The 22,574-nt window shown below is 37.4% G+C and overlaps 2 protein-coding genes across 4 annotated transcripts in view; one reads left to right on the top strand and one right to left on the bottom strand.

The window, feature by feature from the left end:
• LOC145987825 (RNA polymerase II-associated factor 1 homolog) overlaps positions 1-2,250 on the top strand; it is a 74,876-nt gene extending 72,626 nt beyond the window's left edge. The window contains exons 8-9 of the mRNA XM_083122557.1: positions 75-421; positions 2,010-2,250. Coding sequence (XP_082978683.1) covers positions 75-421; positions 2,010-2,086 — 424 coding nt within the window. The 3' untranslated portion in view covers positions 2,087-2,250. The remainder of the gene's footprint in view (positions 1-74; positions 422-2,009) is intronic.
• A 705-nt stretch (positions 2,251-2,955) lies between these two features.
• Positions 2,956-22,574, bottom strand: part of LOC145987823 (uncharacterized) — a 125,959-nt gene continuing 106,340 nt past the window's right edge. For 2 of the 3 annotated variants that reach the window (XM_083122556.1, XM_083122555.1), the window contains exons 11-13: positions 17,555-17,676; positions 15,423-15,567; positions 2,956-4,996 (exon numbers count right to left, since the gene is read on the bottom strand). In XM_083122556.1, the coding sequence (XP_082978682.1) occupies positions 3,869-4,996; positions 15,423-15,567; positions 17,555-17,676 (1,395 nt within the window). In that variant the 3' untranslated portion in view covers positions 2,956-3,868. Of the gene's footprint in view, positions 4,997-15,422; positions 15,568-17,554; positions 17,712-22,574 lie in introns of all 3 variants that reach the window. The other variant, XR_014441692.1, reaches the window with a different exon arrangement.

Genomic DNA, 22,574 nt, shown 5'->3' on the forward strand with positions numbered 1-22,574 from the left:
GTAATTACTTCTAACACAATAATAATGTAAATATTTCATAATAGTAATTTTCATCTACAATTCCTCATTTGCAGGGTGAGACTGACTAAGCGCCATAAACAGCTTGGACAGTCACATAACACTCGCATGTTTGTGACATATCGCCCCTTCAATGATTTGGAATATGATTTGCAATTTTACCGGGAAAGCCAACTGAAGCCCCACTTGACAGATGAAAGTTCACGGGAAGATCCAGGAATGAAGAGCAAAGTTGATGATCAAATGAATAAGGTTTCCAAGGATAAATGCCAAGAGAAATTAATTCCCAGCATGAAAGGAAATGATCTTCCAGATTCTAAAACCTGTGAAAGAAAGAGGTGGCAACAATTTGAAAACAATGATCCTTGTTGTAGTTCAGAAAATTCTAACTCCAGACTGAAAGGTAAGGCACTGAAACCTTTAATATTATATAGTACAGGGAGTCCAGAAAGTCCTACAAAAAACTAAAACTCTAACTTTTTAGCGTTCTGTGGTTTGCAGTTAAAATCTTGTGTTTCAGTGCCGAGAAAGTTCCAGACAACATATGAGAAACCAGCCCCAGCAAATTGAAGTATCAAGAGATGGTATGAAAAGTTCAAGGCAACGAGAAGTGTGTCAGATTTGCCACGCCATGGAAGGCCAGGATCGAGTGACTATGTGATTCAGTCAGTGCAGGACAGCGTGCATCGGAGTCCAATGAAACCGCTGAAACGAAGATCACTGGAACTGGGAATACCGAAGTCAACATTACACAAGATCGTACGCAAGAAGGTGAAGGCCCAGTCCTACAAGTTAAAATTTGTACACGATCTGAAAGACTAAGACTGTGACATGAAAACGTTGTCTTGTGGGTTAATGCTTACACATTTACAAGATGATGGTGACCTTCTGTCTCGGATTCTGTTCTCAGATGAGGCCACATTTCATGTGTTGGGAAAAGTGAACAGGCACAATTGCCGAATTTGGGGGGTTGAAAATCCACACGAGTTTGAAGTGCAAACTCGGGGTAGTCCCAAAATGAATGTGTGGTGTGCGATTTCAATGGACCACATCATTGGTCCATTTTTCTTCGAGGAAGACACGGTAAATGGCAACAACTATCTGAACATGCTACAGATATTCCTTGTGCCAGAACTTAATAGGTTAGGCATCATCAATGACGCCCACATGCAACAAGATGGGGCGCTGCCGCATTTTGCCCTTGAAGTTCGGCAGTTTCTTAACGAAAAATTTCAAGGTAGATGGATTGGCCGAAGAGGGCCCACACCTTGGCCTGCAGGATCACCAGACTTGACACCTTGTGATTATTGGTTGTGGGGACATGTAAAGACCGAGGTGTATTCACAGAAACCAGCTAATCTGGATGACCTAAAAGAAAAACATAAGAGATGTGATTCTGAATATCCCAGGAGACCACCGTCAGCATGCAATTCTCGGTTTCACAAAAAGACCGCAAAAGTGTTTGGACATGAATGGTGCACAATTGGAGGTTTGGCGTTGAACCTAACAAGCAGGAAATAAACTTTGAACCTTGCTGTAAGTACACACAAAATATTTTGTTAATAAACTTACTAGTTTTCAAGTTAGAGTTTTAGTTTTTTGCAGGGCTTTATGGACTCCCTGCATATATACTAATAAGGTTCAGATTTTTGTGAATTGCCTTTTTCATTCCTTTGTACTAAAATTAAGCTTTCAAGTCTTAAATTCATTTCTTTGTTTCATGTTGTTTTGAGCCTGAAAATTCATTTTTATAGTGCCCCCTTCTTTTACTACCTTGTCCAGTGGTGACTCGTGGCTTTTTTGGAGTGTAGGAAGAAGTTATGGTAAACAGAGGAAGGTTTTAAAAATGCGTACAATTAATGTTACACGTATCGCTTGTACTATTCATCATTTCTTTTAGTGGTTATCATTCAGCCACATATTTAAAGTAATGACTACAACATCAGATAATATCTAGTTTAGTAATTTACTTTTTTTTTTTTATTTAACAGGACAACAGAAACATATACCACCTTGTAAGGAAAAGAAGAAGCAAGGAATGCGTGCAATCAAAAAATCCACTTCCTAAAATAAGTAATAATCACTATGAAGAAACAGTAGTTTGATTTTGATTCAACTGTTTGTGGAAAACTAACCATAATATTATTCTGTAACACGTATTTTCCTTATATTGCTTACCCCTGTTCAAAAACTTTCCAGTTAACTAATAGTTGTGCTATGCATTTTGTGAAAATAAAGTTTCTATGAAAGTAAAAAATATGCTTTTACATTAAACAAGTATTGTATTTATTAAAAGATGGAATTTTCAGATATTTAGTTGATATAACAAACTTTTCAAAAATAAAATTCTAACATTATTTGAAGTTGCAAATCCTGCATTACACCCACTTTAAACAGAAGCATTTTACATGGTATTTTCCTCAACATTCCTAGTTCCTTCAATATGCTACCACATATGGAAAAAATTAACATGTTACATATTTCAGAGACAAAATCTCTATTAATTTTTCTTACCATCTCATGTATTGTAACCAATCAAAAGCAAGTTCTTATCCCAGTTGAAGATGTAATGGCTATTGCTTGATGCAAACAATGTAAGGGTAAATTTACTAACAAAATAGCCATAAATTGGGCTTTTGTGAATAATTTTGGGAGAAAGTGTTGAAAAAAAAAATAGTGTCTGGGGTGTAGATAAATTGCAGGCTGAGAGGACACTACACACTTTTTGATTGATTGATTTAGGTTATTTTACATAGCTTTCTGCCACTTTTGGCCAATTGCAATAATGAGGATCAGTGATATGATATGATGAAGGGACACTTACGAAAGGCCAGGCTGGGATTTGAAACTGGGACCCGACATCGTAGCATGCTGCACTAACCACTCCACCCCACAGGTTGACATACAAACATTTTAAGAAGTGAAACATGCTGCATATTACATTTAAAACATGTATTTCTGATAAACATAAATTTAGTATCAACTATACAACAGGTTTACACTGTATGTATAAGTGTGTACTTCAAACAGTATTGCAGACACTTTGTATTTGAAAATTCTACAAAGTCCACAACTAAAATATATAAACACACACACATGCGCACAAATAGCAATACCCAAACATAACTCTGGAAACACATTTCAAAGTCTTCTGATAATTTAATGCACTAATAATGATGCCAAGAGAGATCTCCTTGTTTGATTTCATATGTACAAAGTAAACATATTTGTCACACAGTGTTATTGAACCTGTTCTTGATGCTCCTCACACAACAGAATTATCCTTAAGTATCCATCTAGTCTTGGTGGAAGGTACAAAGGCAGCCATAATTCATTATACAAAATCACTTATGTTCTTCAAATTTTGCAGAATGAACATGACGGCAGTGGCAACTAGAGTTAACAAATTTGTAGGTAAATAAAATTACTGGACTCTTATCAGATGAAACCTTTACAATTGATTTCCTAAAATATAAGCAAGAACTTGTGCATTAATATACAAAATTGCAATGTGTTTAATAATTAATGTTCACTGGCTAATATTAAATAACTCAATGCAATGCTTAAAAAAAAAAAAAACTTACATCTTGTACCTACTGAATATATATTTTTGTCTCATTCTACATCACTACTATAATACTACAAAATATGAGGGGACTTTTTTTATCAATCTGAAATAGATAGGAAAATGTGACACTGATAAAGATGATTTTATTTGTACAATAATTTCTTTTTTAATATGAAAACCGGTATGAATCCCTAAAGCCATACAACTATTTTTTCTCTCTCAAAAACTATCTGCCCATAACATTCTTGACATTAAATAGTTGCAAAGTTGAACCTTCCATAGTTACACATCAGAACTTTCTGTGTTTGTATATTCAGATTCAGACTGTAATTTTTTTAGTAACTTTCTCTGTTCCATTTCAGATTTTGATGGTGGTCGGAATTTTCTAGCCACAAGTGCTGCTGCCTTCATTTTCACAATGCAATTCTGTGTTTTTTGCTTATCTTCTGCTGTGGGTTCTTCATACAGCGATATTTCCAACTCACCTTCTGCAATATCCTCTCTCTTCTTTGTAAAACTTCGGTCACTGCAAAAATTACTACTTGCCGTTGAAGCTACACTTTCATCCAAAGGTTCATTAATAGAAACTGAAAGTTGATCTGAAGAATTATTCAGAGATTCATTCTGCAGGAAGTCATCAACAGAGGGTGGATCTGATTCTATACATGACATATCAGAAGTTTTCTTAATTTTTTTCTGGGAAAGCTGTGTCCACAAACCTTTACTCCAGCGGTTACGCGCACACCTCTTTCTTTTCCTGATGAAAGATGAGCCAAGATCAGTATGGTTTGCATTGTGCAACCGAGAACTATGTCTAGGTGATTTACTGTCTTCTTCCTTCATCATGGTAGTTTTATTTGACACATTGTTACCGACAACATTCGATTTTATTTCCCTTGCAATATTTTCAGAGCTGAAATTGTTTCTACTACTACTACTTGAATTCAACACATGAGAAATATTATTTGCAACCGCTGAATATTCATACTCAGTTTCCATTAATCTCTTCTTTTTACTTGCTGAAAATTGCCCACCCGATTTCTCAACTTCCTGCTCTATTTTAGACTTGCACTGCTGTGAATTCTTACTTAGAGCCCCCTCAGAAGTATGCAAATTTGGCACCTTTTCATTAAGACTCTCAGTTTCTCTTTTGCAATATGTATTTTCAACTTCATCAGAAAGCAGAGGTTTTGCAGTGACCGAGTTACTAGTTCCACTTTCTATTACCAAGCTGTTGCCTAAAGTATGTGTTGCCGCTTCATCGCAATATGATGTTTTGCCTTTCTCAGGCTCTTCCTTTGGACGACTAGGAGTTTGAGCCTTACATCCACCAGTGACCTTCTGTGTGTGAGGAGGAACCATCAACTTAATGGGGAAAACATATTTCCTTCCATCCATTGACAGCAGCATCTGAAATCGGATATTACAACGTTTACATTCAACATTTAATTGTGTACTTTTTTTAATGTCTAGAGGGTTAGATTTGTGCTAATTATATAAAAAAATACATTTAAATTATTTTTAAAAAAATGACGTAGAAATTTCAAATCAGTGCACCCATGGCACACCCAAATGTTTCATGGTTAAAAACTATAGATCGACCACAAGGAAAAGAACCTTCGATCAAAAGCGTTCGCTCATCTTCCCTGCTGTTGTCGGTGCTCAAGGCAGTGTTGCCAGGTCAGACTTGAAAAATTCGGGAGATTGTTTATTGGGAAACAAGACCTGCTAAAAATTTGATGATCTCATAGTAGCGGATGAATGATGATATCGGGGGGGGGGGGGGGGAGCATCTGCACTGGGGGCTATTGCTCCCTAATCTTGGTCGCCCGCAGATTCTTTCCAGGGAAGGAGAAGGAAGGTATATTTATTACGGGGGTAAACTAGATATTACCCTGTAATAGTGTTGGCCCCCTCAGAAAATTGATTGATTGACTTGCTGTTTTAAGTCCACTTTATGCACAGAAAGGCTAATTGGGACTGGACCTACAGTTTAAAGTGGGATCCGAACCACTATGTACCTCCACTGGGTATCGAACTTGGAACCCCTTGATTACAAGGTGACGACGCTACCACTGCGCCACCAGGGAGGCAACCCCCTCAGAAAGAAACAAGAGTTTAAAATTATCACGTTCCTGCATCCCCGTTATAATAATGAATGTAAATTACTGTGACTGAAATCAACTTATATGTATGAAATAATAGGTACTTTTAGGTCAAGATTAATTTTCCAGGAAGAGGGGGGTGGGGGATGGCAGCCATCCTCGTGCCTAATTCTGGATGTCCATGCCCCTATATAATTTTGTAGAAAATTAAGTATTTTGTTTTGTACCCACCAATCCAATTAAACAGTAAGATGGAATGAGGTTTTTCTTTACCGACTGAACATGCACCCACATGCACATACGAGGTGTGGCTAGAAAGAAACCGGATTGTTGCTACAAAATCTTTTATTGGTTATTTTGTACAAAACGAACATTAACCCCTTCAAAGTACTGACCTGCACTATCGATACACGTCTCCATATGAATCTTTCATTGCTGGTAGCAGTGTTGGAAATCATTTTCTGAAACCATGTTCATGACCTCCGTCGCTTTTGTTCTCACAGATTCTACGGTCATAAATTTGATTCCCTTCAGTGCTGATTTGACCTTTGGGAGTAAAAAAAAGTCGCACGGAGTGAGATCCGGTGAATAGGGTGGATGTTCTAACACTGGGATCCCATTCTTGGCCAAAAAAAAGCCTTGAATGACAATGCCGTTTGGACAGGAACATTGTCCGGATGAAGAATCCATGACTTGCTTTTCCACAAATCAGGTCGTCGTCGTCTTACTCGCCCACGAAGTGTCCTCAGCACAGTGATGTAATAATGTTGGTTGACAGTTTGACCTTCGGGTACCCAATTAACGTACACAATCCCACGGATATCGGATCAATTCACTGACATTTGCAATGTTTGATTCAGTTTTTGACGTGCAAGGCCGTCCAAGACGCAAGTCGTCTGCGATCACTTCTCATCCCTCTTTAAAACTTTGAAACAACTCAAACAATTGCATGCGTGATAAACACTTATCTCCGTACACTTCCTTCAACAAATCATAAGTTTCTGTGGCGCATTTTCCGAGTTTCATAAGAAACTTCACATTGATACGCTTTTCCACTTTCACACTTAACATTTTTCCGGCAGAGCACAGATGTACGGTTCACTTCGTCCAGAAGCTACAGCGAAACTGACCGCCGCGCACCCTGGGAAATCACACAGTCGATAGGCAGGATATCACGTTATACACTCATGCACCGCTTGACTTTGACGCAGTTGCCGTTTGTCGACATCAACATCGATCCGGTTTTTTTCTAGCCACACCTCGTATATATGTATAAAAAAAAAATTCCCACGCTATGAACTCAGACTTTATACCTAGTAAGGCATGGACGTTTCATTGTGTGTGTCACTTCATCCATTGCATCAGTTCTTCATTCATCCTTATTGTCGTACTTATCTGTAGAGGCACAAAAGCGATTTAAAATAACCAAAATGGAAATAGATTTTTGGGGTGGGATAAAATACAACCATCTAAAAATAGTAACATAATAATAATATCCTAGCACAATTTCGCAGTTCAATCAGCACTTTTCATGGCTGAGTTGAGTTCGTGTTACGCTCTACCTCTCCTCCATGCCCAAGTGAAATGAGCAGGAAACGCATCTTTGAGCAGGCCCTTGGTGGTTCGATAACAGTTTTTTAAGGAAATCTCCCAAGAAATCATTAGGCCTGGCAACACTGACATGGACCACATAAAGGCTCCCCTTCCTTTCGCCCACACCCGCAAGCGCGATGCGGTTCTGTGCAGGCTTTGTTCCTTGTGTGAAAGAAAATTGTTGGTATTCCTTCCCAAATCCCACAATTAGAAGGAAAAAAAAAATTACACAAAAAGACTATCTGGAGAGCCATTTTGGCCCTGCAAAACACCAAATGTAAAATTTAATACTGTTAGGGTCCTACAACTGTGTTGATAATTGTTTAATACTTCATTGTAAAATTATCATGCAATAATACTATACTTTATATTAGAGACCTGTTGCTACACCAATAGCAAACTTAGAAACAATGTCAATACTACTTTCAACAGTTATATCTAATGCTGTATACAAAAAGCATGATAGGAACATTGATAGGTTCGGAGTGAAGGACATGGTAATGTAGATTAATATAAGTTGCACAAGATAACCAGACAGTGAACAATTAACATATTTAATATAAACTGGATGTTATGTCCGAAACATTCAAATACATTGAACATTGATATAGCAAGAATTACACAGAATACATCTGCTTATGATTCCTCTTCTTCTGGCCGTGAAGACCATACCTTGTATCCATACGCTTAATACCTGGACCATATCAAACATTGTGCATTAAATAGAGGTCAAGCAGGAGTGGATGGAAGTTTAAAAAAATACATTTTCAGGAACTTTTAGGTTTCTTTGATCCACTTTTCTTTGTTTGATATATACAAGGCTTGGGTAAATATCAATTACAATCCATAAATAAATCCATATCTGTAATTCCTTTATTGAAACCGAAGTAGATCATTTTCGAAATACTCTCCCTGGTTGGCAATACACATGCGCCAGCACTCCAAAAGCTTGTGGATGCCCCTCAGGTAAAAGTTCTTTTGTTGAAGGCATACCGAAGAGCACGTATAACATCCTAATCACTGCCAAACTTTTGACCACTCAGATGCTCCTTGAGGTGACTGAAGAGGCGATAGTCAGATGGTGAAAGACCCAGACTATATGGAGGATGTGGGACAATGTTCGATTTAAGTTTCTGCATTGTAGCCATGGTTAGATTAGCCACATGTGGCTGGGCATTATCCTACAAATATGACAGTCATTTTTATCTTGTTCCTGATCGCAGTTTTCACTAGGCCTTTGAGGAACCTTGCTTGATATTATGCACTGCTTGTACGTTCCATGAGGAAATCCAGGTGCAGTACTCTTTAGAAGAACCAGAAGAATCTGGGCATTACCTTCTTGGTTGTTAAGGACATCTTGGACCAGCATGCATGCAGTTCATTTTCCACCATTTCCAAACCCTTCTCAAAGGCAATGCACAATCTTTGGTGAGGAATTGATTACAATGTGCTGTTCCATACTCACATGCACCTTTCAATCACTAATCATTTTAACGACTAACTCACTGCACAGCGATAACCAAGAAGTGGTGTAACTGACTTTGAACAGTGTCACGAACCTCCCAATAACACACATGTTCCCATAGTAGATGACAGTGTTTCACTACGTAGTAATAATAATTCATATTTGCCCAAGCCTTGTATATATGGATTCCCTTTAATTTGAACTTGGATGGTGTTCAGAAGCCATTGCAGTAATTTCCTCCTTTTCACTTAATGCATAACTGTCAAGTGATATGAACCGTAAATTGATATATTACCAGCTGAATACTATGTTGCACTAACTCTTCAGGAGAGCTGATTGAAGTTAGACATATGTGGATTTTGAATACGCTACACAATTTGCACAAACATTTTCAGGGTGGCTACAGACAAGCAGAAATGAAATTCCCCGACTATTCCAGGTTTTCCAGGACAAAATTTAGATTTTTCCCTTACAATTATAAACTAAATTCATGTTTTTGCAAATGGAGATAAGAATGTCATACAAATCCAGGTATATTAAGTACCTATATTAGCTTCCACAAAATTGACTTCATTTCTCTAGGATTTGCATTCAAACTGCAAAATAGCAAATTTGGAAAATTATTACAATTCACAAGCTAGAGAGGAATAATGAGATTTTTTCATATGCAGCCAGTTTTTTTAAAAATAAAACATTTGATTATTTTAAAGTTACAACTAAATTAGATTAGAGTGAAGTGATTGATGCAAAAATAAATTTTGTAATTTTCAATCTCTTTAGCTTTTCTCGTTATTATATGTTGATATCTCCACTGAGGTTTGGAACCCTCTGCTTGCAAGAACCATGAGTGCAGACTCATTTTTCAATGCACAAACGTACTTCTCTTTTCTATGTAAAGCAAACAACTTAATCCTTGCACACAAGTGAAACAATTGAATGATACAAAACAAAGTGTCATATATCCTAACATTATCAATGGGACTTCTCTTTCAGTACAAATATTCACAGTATATCCAAGCGAAGTACTGTGAAACTGCCAACATGCAGTTATACCATTATTACTGGCGAAAAGGGTATATATGTATTAAAAATTAAATGCAAGCAATTTATGGAAGGGGAATCTACTGCATTGTAAAGGTGCCTAATTTAGCTAATCAAATACAGGGTGTTTCAAAAATAATCACCAAATTTCAAAAGGCTATATATTTATTTTTTATTTATCAAACCAGGAACTTTGAATGGCTTTTAAAATACAGCTATACATAAATTTTTACATATAAAATGTTCGTAAGTGCTCAATGTAACCCCCTTTCGATGCTCGGCATATGTCCATACGGCAGGAGAATTCATCTGGAGTCACTGCTGCTGTGATCCGATTTCGCAGTTCATCCACAGTAGTCTGAAGTGAGGCACAGAAACAGTGCCAACGTTGAATACTCTGTGCGGTAGGAGGTTAAACACCATACTGTTGCTGAAATTCATGCTGCACTACTGCTGTAAAAAGCTTTTTGTTGCAACGTGGCCATCTTGCTTGAATCTGATGCGAGTGGGGGGGAAGGGGGGGAGCACACTACTGCTAGCTGTGCTGGCAATTGTGGAACTCATGAATATCCTCTTCCTAGCAGTACGTTGTTTAATGTGTTTTAGCGAAAGGTTACAGAGTTAAATGACTTCGAAATCGTATGATGCTTTTTGAAACACGGTGTATTAAAACAGGAACATGCTGTTGATAACAGCTTCCGAAAGTATATGTACGAAGGGCACCCAGAAAAAAATTCCAATGGCACCTGTATGCGGCACTAGTGGTCGGAGCGCAACATGCATATGCAGGCAGCAACAAGTGTCATGTGGCTGTAATCTGGTGCAGTAAAACACAGCAGTTTTAGGACAGTTCTAGGTTAAAGATGGCAGCTCTCATACAGTCTCCCACCGACTGTGAGGTATGTGTGGTAATCAGATATTTGCATGCTCAGAATCTGGCATAGAGCCACCAGTAATCGTGGGAGGTGTACAGACCAGACATCATGGGCGACAGTATGATCAGACGATGATGGCCAATCTAATGTCCATGACCCCATGCAGCTGAGTACATGCAGGCTCTTTTTCATCACGTCAAGTGAGAGATCTTGGACCACTCCCTGTACAGCCCTGGCTTTTCATGTACCCACTTTCATCTCTTTGTGCAGCTGAAGAGATTTCTGGCGGGACAAAGTATTGACAGCAGTACTTCAGTACAGATAGTCCCAGTCTTTGCTCTCAGACACATGTGCCATGGGCACACAAAATTTAGTGTCATCCTACGACCAATGCCAGAACAACAGTGGTGATTATGCTGAAAATTAGATTAGGAGTCACTGTAACTAATGCTTTTAATTACTACTGATATTCTTGTTTTATATATTCCTAATCTGTAGGGATCTTGATCTTTTATTATTTTTCTTTAAAATTGGTGTTATTCATTTTTTTATTGATTCATTTTTACTATTGTGTTATTTTCCCAAAAATTCACATTTTCAGTTTAGCGCATTTTATGGCAAATATACCTAAAATTATACATGTTGTTTTTAAACTACTGTTTTAAATTGTAGGTCACGTGGTGTACATATTTTCGTGACAGTTTGATATGTTGGAACCGATTTTTGAGGAAGTTATTTTCCATTATTTCTAGCTCGACAAATGCCGATGGTACGACTCCCTGTGGTGGTAGGTGAGCACTTGTGATCTCCACCAAAATCGCACCACTTAACTCTTCTCGCGTGACAAATACTGATGACGCGGCTTCTGTGTGAACCTGCCACTTTGCTCTGTGGAGCAAATTGTTCTGACAGAAGTCGAGAAAACCCTTGGAAATATTTGATTGACTGTGGCTGTCAGAGTTATTCCAAGTACAACATGCATTATAGTTTTCTCTTGGATAAAAGGTTGGAAAACTTGTGTGTTCTAGATACACAAATATGGCATATTTTGTTTCTTTAAGCCTAAAAAAGACAAGCAAGTTGGATTTCAAGGTATTTTTCTTTGTTTAAGCACATTTTTAATATTCGCAAAAAAATGCCAACAATTCACGTTTTATTATTTCGAATTAATTTATTATCATCATTTTATTTCATAACATTGGACATTCCACGAGTTGAAACAGACAGGACCGAAGGAGGTGGGGGGTTGGTGTGAATTGCAATACAAGTGTTGCAGAAATCTTGAGGTTAGGAGCATCATGCACTTGTCAAATTTATATGACGTTTACCAATGCAGATTTCTGTTTTACTTTTTCGTGACTTTTTCAACATATATATCCCAATTTGTTGGATTCTTCTTGACATGGAACATTCATTCCATCGCATATTAAAAAAAAAGTCAATACAGGCACAATTCCCAGACTTTTTTTGACCTCTCAAATTCCCTGACTTTTCCCAGTTTTCCAGGTCTGTTGCCATCCTGATTTTATTAATGTTGATAATTCACATCACTTGCCATCCAGATACGTTGCTTTGGAATGTGACACATTAGTATGTACAGAACACAATAACGCCCAACTCATTTCAGACGAAAAGTGGAGGAACAACATAACAGTATTCAGTAGTCCAATTTACATGTAGACTTCTTAGAGCTTCTAGAAGAGGGAGAAACACAAAGAATAGCATGTGTGTTGTAGCAGTGTGGAAACCATATCTCAACACTTTAGAGGAACTAAAGGAGCATCCAGCTATTTTTTTTGTGTGATAAACACTAATTTCAAGGTGTGTTCAAATTTTTTCAATGTATATTTAAGTGCATTTGTCCTCTTAATAATTACAATTTTTCCAACTATCAAACTACATTACTGTGCATTAAAAATCACAATCACTATCTTGTAGAGTTCCATTACTTTCACTATTTTATTGTCTAGCACTACTTCTAACTTCTTTTACTGCAATTACCTACTTTCATTTCATTGGCTTGATCAATATATATCGCCATTTGTCAGAATGCATGAAATTACTATCGGATTAAAAATTATAGATACTAGAGTTTGGACTCCCAATTAAAATTTAACCAGTAGATCTACATAAATCAAAAAATGGTTGCCCGATCGTCATGAAATTTTAGTAGGGTGCAGGCAGAAAGGTTTTAAACTATTATTAATTTTCAGGTTCTCAAAATTTTTCAAAAACTTGTTTTGAAGCTCTTTGCATCTGTTCTTAAAATGCATTATCACTGTCAATTCACATTGCGAAACAGAATTTATACAGATTTTTATTCAGCAGAGTAAAGGTGTAACTGCAACGTGGCAACACTGCAAGCATAGACTCTTAGCGCCTGCCGTCAGTTCCCAACATTGCTGTGTGCTGTGTTACCACTTTCCTCATACATCTTTAATCTGCTGAATAAAAATCTGTATAAAATCAGTTTCGCAATGTGAATTGACAATGATAATGCATTTTAAAAACAGATGCAAAGAGCTTCAAAACAAGACCAATATTGTATTTGTAAGACTACCCAATACTAAGAAAATGTTTTGCAAAAATAGTTTGTTCTTAGAAATTTTTAAAACCTGAAAATTAATAATTGTGTTTAAAAACCTTTCTGGCTGCACCCCACTAAAATTTCATAATCGTCGGACAAACTGCTTTTGATTTACAGAATTTCAAAGATAGCAATCGTTTGGAGAAAAAAAAAATAGCATACATTAAGGCAGAATTGAATAAGCTAAATTTTGATGTAACTCGTTTTAATGTAGGTCTACTGGTTAATTTTTAATTTGAATCCAAACTCTAGTATCTATATTTTTTTAACCGATAGTAGTTAGCTTCATTCTTGATTTGATTTGATTTGATTTAGTTTATTTTACTTCGCGTTTTGTGCCTCTTGGCTAATTTGCGAAGATGGGGATGAGTGATGAAATGATGAAATTGATGAATGGACATTCACAAACAACCAAGCCCGACCGGGATTCGAACCCGGGACCCTTGGCGTCGCAGCGCGATGTGCTAACCACTCGGCCACAGGGTCGGGCTTAGCTTCATTCTTGATATCATGCATAGAGAATTCAATTTGGCATTTTCCATTGAAGGTTTCTTTCATTCCACTGCATTTTACAGACAGTAGTAGAAAAATCTTTCGGAAATGTTGGTATTATTTCTACCCAGAGATGTCTTGGTAACAATTATATTTGGTCTAGGAATTAATTCGTGCGGTTGTTACGCGCACATTGAAGCTGTAGTTCAAACACAAAATACATAAATACCTTAAGAAAAATATTGTCCATCGCGAGCCACCAGTTTCGCCCATCTGTCAGGCAAGTTACGGATTCCGTGGCGAAAGAAGTCCTCATCCTTTGAAGTGATCCAGTCAGAGACCCATTTTTCGATATCTTCTGAAGAAGTGAACCGCTGTCCAATCAAATCGTTATTCATGCAATCGAACAAGTAGTAGTCCGAAGGAGCAACGTCTGGTGAATACGGCGGGTGGAGTAAAACTTCCCATCCGACATTTTCTAAATAGGTTTTGACCGGTTTTGCGACATGTGGGCGAGCGTTATCATGTTGAAAAATAAGTTCATCATGTCTGTTCTCCCATTCTGGTCGTTTCCTGGCCAGAGCTTGCTTCAAACGCATTAATTGTCGTCGATAACGTTCTCCATTAATAGTTTCACCCGGTTGCAGCAGCTCATAGTACACCACACCTTTCATATCCCACCATATGCACAGCATAACCTTTGCACAGTGAATATCTCGTTTCGGTTGTGATGGACCTGGTTCACCTGGATTCACCCAGGCCTTTTTTCGTTTCGGGTTCTCGTAATGGACCCACTTCTCATCGCCAGTAACAATGCGATGCAAAAACCCCTTTCTTTTCTGTCTTTGAAGCAGCAATTCGCAAATGGTTTTTCGTCTTTCAACGTTTCTGTCTTTCAATTCATGTGGAACCCAATGTGACATCTTTTGAATCATTCCCATGGCTTTGAGGTGTTTGGAAACTGTTGTTTGATCAACGCCTAATGCTTCTCCAAGTTCTTCCTGAGTTTGACACGAATCCTGATTGAGCAATGCTCTCAATTATTCGTCTTCAAATTTTTTTGGCTGTCCAGGTCGCTCTTGGTCTTTCACGCCAAAATCACCACTTCTAAACCGTGCAAACCACTTCTGACACGTTCGCTCAGCTAGCGCATGGTCACCATACACTTCCACCAAAATACGATGACTTTCGGTAGCACTTTTCTGCATGTTAAACTAATGAAGCAGAACACCCCGCAAAAACACTTATCTGGCACGAACTGCGCCATGTTCAGTTGACTACACAATGCTGTTGTTGACGCGTCAATCAACTGCCCTATACTACGAACGATGCACGCTGACAGGAGTTTTCAACGCATGTGTGGCTACACGGAACTGTGGGACGATACGCTCGTTACGCCATCTCTTGTCCAGGCGCACAAATTAATTCCTAGACCAAATACATATTTTGTATTTCTTTAATGATAAGTCATGTTCAGCTGGTGAAGCTGGACAAAAATACTGAAAAATAAAGGAACTCAATAAGAAAATGATTGTACACATTACAAACAAGAAAAAAATATAAACAATAAGATTAAAAAAAATACTTGTTACTAAAAAAAATACAAACTGAGCAAAATTTAACAAGTCTTACTGAAGTAGATGCACACCAAAGTATGACAATGACTAAATACTCTTACCTGAACAGAATCAGGTCCACTGATCTTAAATGTAAGAGCTTTCAGAAGAGTTGACTCTACTCTATGATGACTATTTCTGGCGACGAATCTGGATGGTCTGAAGCACTTGAGTTTATCCCATTGTCCATCGGAATACTTAAAATCTCTGCAAAAATAACCACTAAACCCATTCAGAGGTCTATCCCACACAAAACCTAAGCACAAAAATTTGAACATAATTGCATCAAAAACAATATATAACCAGAGACATACTTATTTGATTTTCATAGGGGGGGGGGGGGGTGCAAGAATTGTCACTACAATGTTCATATTCGGTGGTCTCAAAAGGTGATTTTATCTACCTACCTACCTGTATTTTTGGTGAGAGTGAGTGTGTGCATGCATATAAAAAGAAAAACATAAGAGCAAAGAAAACATTTCAAAGCATATCAAGAAGAGGAGAGAGACACCTTTAAAATTATACACACACACACACACAAAGTATATACAGTGGGCTCTCTCATAATTCAAACTTGGATAATTTGAATTACTCTGTAATTCAAAAATAAGTTTATTCCCTTTGAAATCATCTCTAATGAGGTGATGATTTTGGTGGATAATTTAAATTTTTTTGGAATTGGAATTAAAAAAGAGTCCACTGTAGCATATTGTAGGTTAGTCGTGTGTTACTCACAAATCCAAAATATAAAAAAGGAAAGTTAAAAATTGTACTTACGAATGTGAGTATATTGTTCCTCCTGTAGAACGACATTTCGGAGATTGACTATCTCTTTCTTCAGGTTCATAAAAAACTAGGTACTTGACATAGTACTGCGTCAAAAATGTAATATGAGGATTGTGGTTAATGGTTGGATTGGATACCTTTAAAATATTATGTTTTTGCTATTAGAAGTACGTAAAAAGCATGTCGTTCCCTGAGAAAACTTGTACAATAGGCCTATTCACAGGTAAAAAGTTTTCAAAAAAAACCTGAAGAAAGAGATAGTCAATCTCTGAAACGTCGTTCTACAGGAGGAACAATATACTCACATTCGTAAGTACAATTTTTAACTTTCCTTTTATATATTTTGAGTCCACTGTATTTTTTGAAATGAATATTGCTCACGTTAAATGGAATGCAGGTGCCCAAAATTGGTACACATGGAAAGTGAAACTTAAAAAGTTTATCTTGGTCTACCTCTCAGCTGCATGAATGCAATGTTTGTTGCAAGGAGTGACATTAGGGAAAATGTCTGCTATCAAAGGTAGGACAGCTTTTTTCATGATCACAAGTGTATTATTCATGTGTACAACTGCAGCAAGTGGCAAAGCAAAATAATACAAATCAAGAATATGCTTCAATATGCAATGTGTCTGTGTAGGTAGAAATCCGATTACAGGTTGGATGTGTGCAGTGTGTCCGAGCTCTGCTGTCACGTCACCCTTGGTGATGAACAGCTCATACTACACAGCTAAGAGATACATGAACGTCAAATTTTTGAGTTTATCTTTCCATTTGTACCAATATTGGGGACCTGTATTCCATTAAATGCAAGTAATATAAATTTCCAATTGGGAACAACATTTTGACTTACCCTGTATACACAAAGAGTATGTACATATAAATTCTTACTATACAAATGTCCAAAATTAAAGCAACAAACTGAAATTCTTTCCCGTGTGTCCATTTGACCACATAATACGATCAGGTGATAGTAATATTTATGATGTCATAGACAACTGGTTTAAGATAGCAAATAAACTAACCTTAATGTGCCAGGATTTATCAACAAAAAATCACTATAGCAACAGGTTAAACTTGGCAAATTTATCAAAAAAAAAAATCACACCAGGAAAGGTTTCTGTTTGTTGCTTTCATTTTGGACACTAGTGTATTTGATACCTGGTGGCGGCACATTGCACAATGGTTCGGATCCTACTTTAAACTGTAGATCCAGTACCAATTAGCCTATCTGTGCATAAAGTGGACTTAAAACAACAATTCATTCATAAACTCTTACTTTCCATATGACAAAAAACAGCTCTCTTATGTTAACCTGTTCTTTATGAACCCACAAGAAACCACTCTTCTGTGGATGAGTAACCCACTGATAACCAACTTCTTTGGATGAAAGAATTAAAGAAGTTCTCACCTTCTCCCTCCTCGTCTTCGTTTTCCGTCAAGTCTATTATCCTTGGCTGATGACTCTGGGGAGTTGGGCTGGCTTCCAAAAGCATTGCCTTGTTGTGGTGGTAATCTCTGCTGATAATGCGACTGTTGGAATGGGAAGAAAAAGACTGTATAGCCGCCTGAGAAGGAGAAACAGAATAAATGTAAGATACGTACCCAACTGCCACCATTCAGAAGCGGTCACACACACTGAAAAACTGTGATTTCAAAACCTGTCACCACTTCCTAAGTGCCTAACTAGATGTAACATTTCCTAATATCTGTGACAAAAATATTGAGCCCTCTGTTTAAGTTGCTTGTAAAATTGTACTCCGTGGAAGGAAAAAAGTCAAATATACCTCATTGGAAAGCTACAAAGGAAGACATAGCTATTTTAACCCTTAGTACGCCGCGCTGTCTGACGAAAGTAAGCCCAGTGTCACCTAGCCTCTGAGTGGGAAATTTGAATTTGTATACATAATGGAGAAAAATCGTAATAACTCTGGCACTATGGGACCACTATACTTCGGATAACTTTTGTTTTGCAGGCAATACATCGGTGCTTGCAACCATGTAAAATTTGGATGCCCCAACCACCAGGGAGGTTACGGGCAGGGGCCGCATTCCCCGAATTTCAATGAAAAAAACATAAAAATGTGGAGTTGCCCCCTCTTCTCCAGCTACTTTGAGGAGAAAACCGGAACTTTTGGTTTTTTTTTTTTTTTTTTTTTTTTTTTTTTGTTTTTTCCTTCTTCAAAGAATGGACCTTCCGCAACAGAATGAAACTTGATTCATGTGCGTGGGTGCAATACAATTTGGATAATAAGGCAAAACTTAAAACTCTAGAGAATTTTAGCCAATTTGCATATTATTCATAAAATTGTTATAACTGACACTATGGGACCAATCTACTTCGGATAACTTTTGTTTTGCAGCTAGAACATCAGTGCATGCAACGAAGTAAAATTTGGATGTCCCAACCGCAGGGCGGGGGACTTATGGGCAGGGGCTGCATCCCCCGAATTTCAATGAAAAACCATGAAAATGTGGAGTTTGCCCCCTCTTCTCCAGCTACTTTGGGGAGAAAACTGAACTTTTGATTTTTTTTTTTTTTTTTTTTTTTTTAAGAATGGACCTTCCGCAACAGAATGAAACTTGATTCATGTTTGGGAGCAATACAATTTGAATAACAAGGCTAAACGTAAAACTCTAGCGAAATTTAGCCAATTTGCATATTATTCATAAAATTGTTATAACTGACACTATGGGACCAATTTACTTCGGATAACTTTTGTTTTGCAGTCAGAATATCAGTGCATGCAACCATGTAAAATTTGGATGCCCCAACCGTGGGGGGGGGTTACGGGCTAGGTGCTGCATCCCCCGAATTTCAATGAAAAATCATAAAAATGTGGAGTTTGCCCCCTCTTCACCAGCTACTTTGGGGAAAAAACCCGAACTTTTGATTTTTTTCATTCACACTGTGAATCTATTTATTTCCTGTTGACTCGGGTCTTTGTGGAAATATATCTGGAAGGAAACGATTGTGCGTTAGGGAAATCGATGAGTTGTTATATGATATGAACTGTTTTATGGTGAGGCCTTTCCTAACAGAGGAGGGAAGGGAGCCTTTGCAATCGTTTGTTTTGTCTATACTTCTGGATAGACGCACGCTTTAGACTTATGCTTCTGGCCTCTGGCTATCGTCAAGCTTCATTGCATTTCTAACATAGAGGCGACAGAAAGCTGACACCGCCAAACCTCATCCAATCCCCCCCCCCCCCTGCCACTACTTTCGGCTGGATCACCAGGTCTAAACACAAAGAAGAATGTGTGCCTTATCAGTACTAAATCACAGCCTTGGAAGCTTGGAGGAAAACAGCATCGTAAATAACAAGCATTCATTGTCTCTGTCAAGTGTAGAGCCAACATGTGTTTGGGTGAGCCCAAACACATGACATATTCCGAGAAAGGAGGGGGGGGGGATTTGGAATTTTCGTAAACACGATTGCAGAACCTGTTCCCGAACGAACTATCAGTGTTTCAACCTCAATATACAAATATAAGTGTGGCAAACCCTCGATAATTGTACCTAAAGCTGTTAGTAACATATGTGTTACAGAGAATACAAGGGGCATACTTTTTTGGTAACATATGTGTTACTTGGGCGGACTAAAAGTTAACTGTGTCTGTTCTCTATTCAGACAAAAATGTTTGTAAAAGTGTAGTTTCTCGTGTGTTGATATATAAGTTGAATTCAATTGTGTGTAACTTCTTGTAAACTAGACGCAAATATATGAATTTTCGGGTGATTCAAGCTTGTTTATGTAGAAATATTTCAGACATGTATAATGTTGCTATCACCTGTGAAACAGCCACAATTAATGTTTAATGAAAATGTTGCAATGTCGGTAATGGTCAGCCTAATGGCAATGCAGAGCATATCCAAATGATGAGCATGGAATAAAAATCAAATTTCCATAGGTTATGTTTCCACATTGTATGAATTGAAAACAACAGACAATTGTTTTTCCTGGCAACCGGCTCCCGCATTTTCCGTAGTGTTGCTAGGACGAAGTCCACTTTGTTGCCACATGCTGCCGGCAGCCCTTTAAATGATGCGTTCAACCAGCAGCTTTGTAACGGAAAGTGAACCGAAAGTTTTGGTTATTTCAGCAAATTGTTGCATACAGGGAAGCATTGTTGAAATGCTGTAATTGACTAATGCAAATTTTCTTTTATCACTTCTGTGTTCCTGTTCCTACCATGAATTATTGCCTAAACTCGCACACATCCACAAGAACCCTTGTGTGCACATTTTCTTCCCAGTTTCCTTTGTTATGAAGTTGCTGTACACTGCAGGCACGTTATTTTTTTTATACACAGGAGACTGCGAAACCAGAAGTCATGGTTTGAATTTTGGTAAGATCTTTCATCGCCTTCATCAAATCATACTCATTGTTGCACTTACTCTGTTTAAATGAGCGATATAAGCAATACGGAGAAAATGACGTTCGTATAAAGATTGGATAAAAGCTAGAAAATGTACCAAAAAGTACAATATACAAAGAAAATGTCTTTCATTCATAATGTGACAAATTGTTCATTCATTAATTTACACTGCCACAATACTTTGGATCGGACCAATGGAACGCAATTGCAATGCAATGTTTCCGCAGACCGTGTAGCAAGGCGGCAACGCTGTGGAAGTCACCTGCAGCCTGCGAGATTGGCCGCATCTTGCCATACGTTATACGCAAGTTTACCAAATTAAAAGTGCTAAATAATAATTTATATATGAGGTCATACTTGAGATACACACGTTAAACTTCTGGATGTGGATCAAATGTGTCATATAAACTGCTTTTTACAATTTCATTGAATTTGCAATTATGCATTTCAAGATTGCATGTTTTCCCTAATATTTCATTTTTAAAGTATCTAGTGAAGATCTGCATTTGACTTTTTCCACAGAGGTGCAAAAATAATCCGTCTTCAAGTTCAAAAAATCTCAATACTATATCAAGAGTTGATTATGAAATATATGATAAGTTCTCAGTTCTTGCAAAATGGAAGAAAAACTACCCTTTTTAGTGATTTTTTCCTTATAATAAGAAAATGTAATTAAGAATAATTTTCAGATGATGGTTATTTAAAAATAGATACGTAAAGCTTTCCAATGAGGTATATTTGACTTTTTTCCTCCCACGGAGTACAATTTTGCAAGCGCGTTAACAGAGGGCTCAATATCTTTGTCACGGATAGTAATAGTACCTTCTATGAAGAGCTACGAATGTGTTATGGTCATTTTAACCAACATTTCATTAGTCTACAATTGAGTGTATAATTCTACCATTTTATTATTGCTTTATGAACACGAAGGCCACATTCATGTGTGTTTGTTTCTGTAAAAAAATAATTCAAAATACTCTTTTCTTCTTCTATTACAAAAACCCACATTCATGATATGTATCAATTAAGTAGCAAGTTTCAGAGACCAGACACTTATTTTTGAAGGCTCACAGCAGGAGTGTTCCATTATTTCATTTGGTCATCATTGTTATGTCAAAGATTCAGGTTCAATATCTTGTTGAGGATTAATTTTCATTCATTATGTTATAACAAGTGGACAGGCCTCCTTGATGGCACTGTTGCCTTGTAAACAAGGGTTCCCAGGTTTGATTCCCAGTGGAGTGGTTCTGATTCCATTTTAAACTATAGATTGAATCCCAATTACCGGATTTACACGTGTTTAATGCGCACCCTGGTTTTTGATAGGGAAAAGTGACAAACAATTATCTCTTGTATATAATGCACAGTATAATTCAGGTGCATGAAATGACTTTCTTAGTTGTACAAGGTGCATGCATGAATTCCCCCCCAACGGACTGCTTTTGTTGGTGTAGCAGAGCATTACATTTCAAAGTGAAAAATTGTGGGACATGAGCTTTAGACTTTTATATGGAGTTTTGCTAATTTCCTCTTTACTTTTTCTAAAAAAAAACTTCAAAATACTTTTCCCATGACTAATGTAACATTTACAAGAGGCACATTCAGGACATACAAATTAGCAGTTAGCAGCAGAAGATTTCTTCCCTTAAGGCATTTACACTCCAAATATGTGACACTATTTAGCCAGTGGTACATTGTAATTATTATTATCTTTTTCCTTCTTTTTTGTTCATCCAAAGTACCATAACAATCAGAATGTTCCTTCATTTTGTGACGAGTTCATTTCAACTGCATTGCACATTAGTGTCGCCATCTTGAATGGAATACTGTTGCCATATTTAGAAACTACACCATTTAAGCTTTACAATGATATATAACATGATAGGGTTCCGTAATCACAAAAAATCAATGCAGGTGTTACAAAATCATGGAATGACCATGTACAGTTTCATGTTGCCTGTCTGAATTATTCCGTGCATAATACACACCACAGTTTTTGGGGACAAAAATTTTGGAAAAAAGTGCATATTATACATGAGTAAATATGGTAC

Source organism: Lepisma saccharinum, chromosome 5 (genome assembly GCF_977018435.1).
Source record: "Lepisma saccharinum chromosome 5, izLepSacc3.1, whole genome shotgun sequence".
Taxonomy (NCBI): Eukaryota; Metazoa; Arthropoda; class Insecta; order Zygentoma; family Lepismatidae; genus Lepisma; species Lepisma saccharinum.